The following is a 3,772-nucleotide window of genomic DNA, read 5'->3' as shown; positions in this document are numbered from 1 at the left end:
ACCTCCAACTCAGCCTGACCTCTCCTGAGTGTGTCAGCTCACCCCTGGGCTTCAGCAAGAGTAAACCCACTCCCCACAGCCTTCCTGAAGCCATTTCTTTACCTCTGAAGCTGGTGAGTGAGCAGAGCTGGCTGGTTTTCACATGGAGCTTGCAAGGGTGGAGATGGCTGGGGAGGCCGGATACAGTCCTGAACCAGGCACCGCAAGAAAACAAGAAGTGTTTGCAGTCAATAATGTCTCAGTTAGTGAATTTGGAAAACACTGACTGGTGAAGCAGGATATATCCAGATTTGCTGAACCTCAGTCCCTGACTGCAGCCCTGGCTACCACAGCAGCTGTGCAAACATCTCTGCTGAAATCCTTCAGGCTCAATTCTTGCTACAGCAAGCCCAAACTCCCCTCCCTCAAACCCCCTGGGACCTGCTCAGGAGTTTGTGTCTGCAGCAACGAAGAAAAACACAGCTAAGCTTCAGCAGCTCTGGCTCAGGCTCCAGTACCTGAATCTGCTGATGAAGAATCTGATGGTGCTGCTCCTGCTGGTACAACATGTGCTGCTGCTGGGTCTTCTCCAGCGTCCTCTCATCCATGTGCCCACCGTACATCTTCTGCAGCTGCTCACACTCCTGCAAGGAATGCAGCACGTCCTGTGAGTGACCTTGCCCTGCACAGCACATTGCTGTGTGGAATGGCAAGCTCTGCAGCCCACCCTGCTGCAGAGAGCTGGCAAAGGAAGCCTAATCCATTTAATCTGACAGAATCAGGTGCGCAGTAACGTGGTGAGAAAACAGAGAGGCAGCGCGTGCACGTGACACGGAGCTGGCACCGCTGTGGGCCCTTAACGCAGGCACCAAGCTCTAGGAACGACACCTCAAGGGGAGGAGAGCAGCTCATTTCTACTGTGCTGCAAGGTGAAAATCCTGTGCTGGGGCCAAGTGCTGCTCCTGCCATTGGCAACACATCCCTGGCTGCGTAGGGAATGGCACACAATACGCTCCAGGCCCTGGTGGTAGGATCTGCCCTTTGCTGGGACACAGCCCCAAATCTGCTGCCATGGAAGATGTGGGAGAGCAACAGTCACAGCCCAACAGTGCTGGTGGGACCCGTGGGGCAGGGAGGACACCCATGGGTGGGCACAGCATGCTGTTTCCTCCCTGCAAAAAGGGTGTGGAAGACCCCACATCCCCAGCTGCAGGTGAACAGCTTGTACATTCAGAGGACACTCAGGGAGTGCTGCAGTCACACAGAGAGGGTGGAACGTCTCCACTGTGTCCCCTCAGCCTTTAGTGTCAAGAAATTCACCTCTGGCTTCCTGAAGCAGCAATAAAAAGCCCTTGTGGAGGCCTCTCTTACCTGCTGCAGCTGTTTGATGCTGCTGTTGTTGCCCATCTTCTCCAGGTGGGCTTTGAAAGCCTGGATGCTGGCAGCACCGTCGGAGAAGCGCCGCACCGGGGAGAAGCGCTCGGTGGGGAGGTGCAGAGTGTTTGAGTCCTTGTAAATAGAACTGAACATGGGGAAGGGGGTTAGTGCCACCAGCCAAAGAACAAACTCCAGTACAGAGACATATCGTTTCCACCGGCTGTGCCAAGTTCTACTTGCACACTCACGCAGAACAGGCACAAAGTGCCACCATCACCGTGAACAGGACCCAGCAGCACTGAGCACCCTCAGTGCCTGGGCAGGTAAATGTGCTGTAGACTGGAGACAACTCAGCCACAGATCAGATTCCTGATGGGCAGCAACTCACTGTCCATCCACACAGATGGATCTGTCGCTCAGACAGAAAAGGTTTACAGAAACCACTCAGCACCCTAACAAATCTAAAATTCACCTCTTCAGGAGCCACTTCCTGAGCCTTCCAGCTCCCCTGGCCACTCCTGATGCCTGTGGAAAACAGGAGTGGCACACAGAGAGAGGAGCCTGATGTGCCCTGCAGCCCTGAGGAGGAAGGGGGGCTGCCATCCAGGCTTGGGGATCCCCTGAATTAAAGAGAGGGCAGGAAGGAAACATTGCACGTGGGGGAAATCTCTCTGTCCCCTGACACCCAGAGCCTCCCAGTTGCCTGGATGCTCAGCACTGGGCAATCAGGACAGACACATCCCAAAGCCACACACAGCCAGTGCAGAGGCAACTGTGCCCAGGGCACCACAAGCACTTTCCTTCGCAATGAGCTTTGGTTTCCTCTCCACCATCAGAGGGAGTCACATTTCTGTCAGGAGCTGTTGTCTCCCAAAGTTGGGGCTCCCCATTATCACTCAGCTCCTGCCCTGCCATTAGGTGCCACCTGTGCTGTCACTGGCAGAGATAACTGTGCATACACGTCACACTGTGCCTCACCACAGACAATCAGGTTTCTCTGCCTGTCCTCAAGGCTTCTGTGCTAACACTATCTGCAGGACCTGGTTTCTGTGCAAATCTTGGACTCTCAGAATGATTTGGATTGGGAGGGACCTTAAAGAACATCTAGTTCCACCCCCTGCCCCGGGCAGGGACATCTCCCACGAGCCCAGGTTGCTCCAAGCCCCATCCAACCTGGCCTGGAACACTCCCAGGGATGGAGCAGCCACAGCTGCTCTGGGCAACCTGTGCCAGTGCCTCAGCACCTCACAGGGATGAATTTCCTCCATAAGTAAAGGATTTCTTCTGTAAAGATTCCACAAAAGCTATCTACAGAACCCAGCGAGCAATACTGAATGCCCAGGCTCCAGCAGCAGCCTTTGTCTGTGAGGAGGTCGTGGAGAAAATGTTTTTAACAGCAGCTCTGACACCGAACCCAGCAGGAGCCCACCTGGCTGCACCTGGAGTGGTCCTGGACTCCAGTGGCCACTCTGCAGCCTGTTCCAGGCTCTCCCTCTCACAGGGTGACTGATTCTGGACCGTTTCCAGCACGCTGCAATCAGTTTTCTCACTGTTCCTATAGATTACACACAGCCTCCCTCCAAGGACAGAGCTGTGCTCCTGCCTTTTGATGCCATCCCAGCCATTATCCTGATCCATTTGTTCTCCTGCTGCACTGAGGGAAAGCAAAAGCTACAGATAAAACCATGCTGAGGTTCTGAAACCTGCGTGGCCGAGGCAGAGCAGCTGCGCTGCCTTGTGCAGTTGTACCTCCATTCTGCTCTCAGACACTTACTGTGACCAGAACTGGGAGCTACATAAGAAATATGCTTAAAATAAGTTAAGGGCTAAAATAAAACCCACCTGGCATTCAGTAACTGAGGTTTATTTACACAAGGGGTTCTGTGCCAGGGATGTCTTGGACTCAGTGTGGGACACTCTGTTTAGACCGTGGTCAGAAGAAATTTCCATGATTTCACAGGAAAAACACAAGGCTCACAGCACGTTACGACACCGAGGGTGGAAAGAGCAGATACCACCGCTCATGATGCAACAGCCCCAGGACTCCAGAGCCAAGAGGCAGAGGTGACACCAACATTATTTACAGGGTAAGTGTGTTTTAAGCCCTGTAAAAATTCCGTTCCTGCCGTGTGTGAGGGACTGGGCTTACCTTTAGGATTTGCAGCCATCCTGAAAGCAGGACACAGCACATTCTGGTTGTTTTGCAAGCTGCACTCCTCTTCCTATCAAGCTGTGGCCCTAGAAATCTTTCCCCTCCTGCTCTTCCCATCCCCCAAGCACCTCTGAGGGAGTAACTTGAGGGCACAGAGGTGCTTATCTTGGCTTTCTGGAGCTCCAGCGTGGCACTAGCACTGTCTCGGTCTGCTCAGAGTTCACCTGTCCCTGCTGATTACATCAGTGCTCAGCTCAGCAGGTC

The 3,772-nt window shown here is 53.7% G+C and overlaps 1 protein-coding gene across 1 annotated transcript in view; it reads right to left on the bottom strand.

Annotated features, from left to right (window-relative positions):
• LOC103802052 (serine/threonine-protein kinase SIK3-like) overlaps positions 1-3,772 on the bottom strand; it is a gene marked incomplete at both ends in the record, with an annotated part of 9,529 nt that overhangs the window by 1,629 nt on the left and 4,128 nt on the right. Inside the window, 3 exons of the mRNA XM_009074492.1 lie at positions 103-167; positions 498-623; positions 1,351-1,501. Coding sequence (XP_009072740.1) covers positions 103-167; positions 498-623; positions 1,351-1,501 — 342 coding nt within the window. The remainder of the gene's footprint in view (positions 1-102; positions 168-497; positions 624-1,350; positions 1,502-3,772) is intronic.

The sequence above is a fragment of the Acanthisitta chloris genome, unplaced genomic scaffold, assembly GCF_000695815.1.
Source record: "Acanthisitta chloris isolate BGI_N310 unplaced genomic scaffold, ASM69581v1 scaffold19595, whole genome shotgun sequence".
NCBI lineage: Eukaryota > Metazoa > Chordata > Aves > Passeriformes > Acanthisittidae > Acanthisitta > Acanthisitta chloris.
Note: the sequence above shows the minus strand (reverse complement) of the source record. Positions and strands in the feature narration are given on the sequence as shown.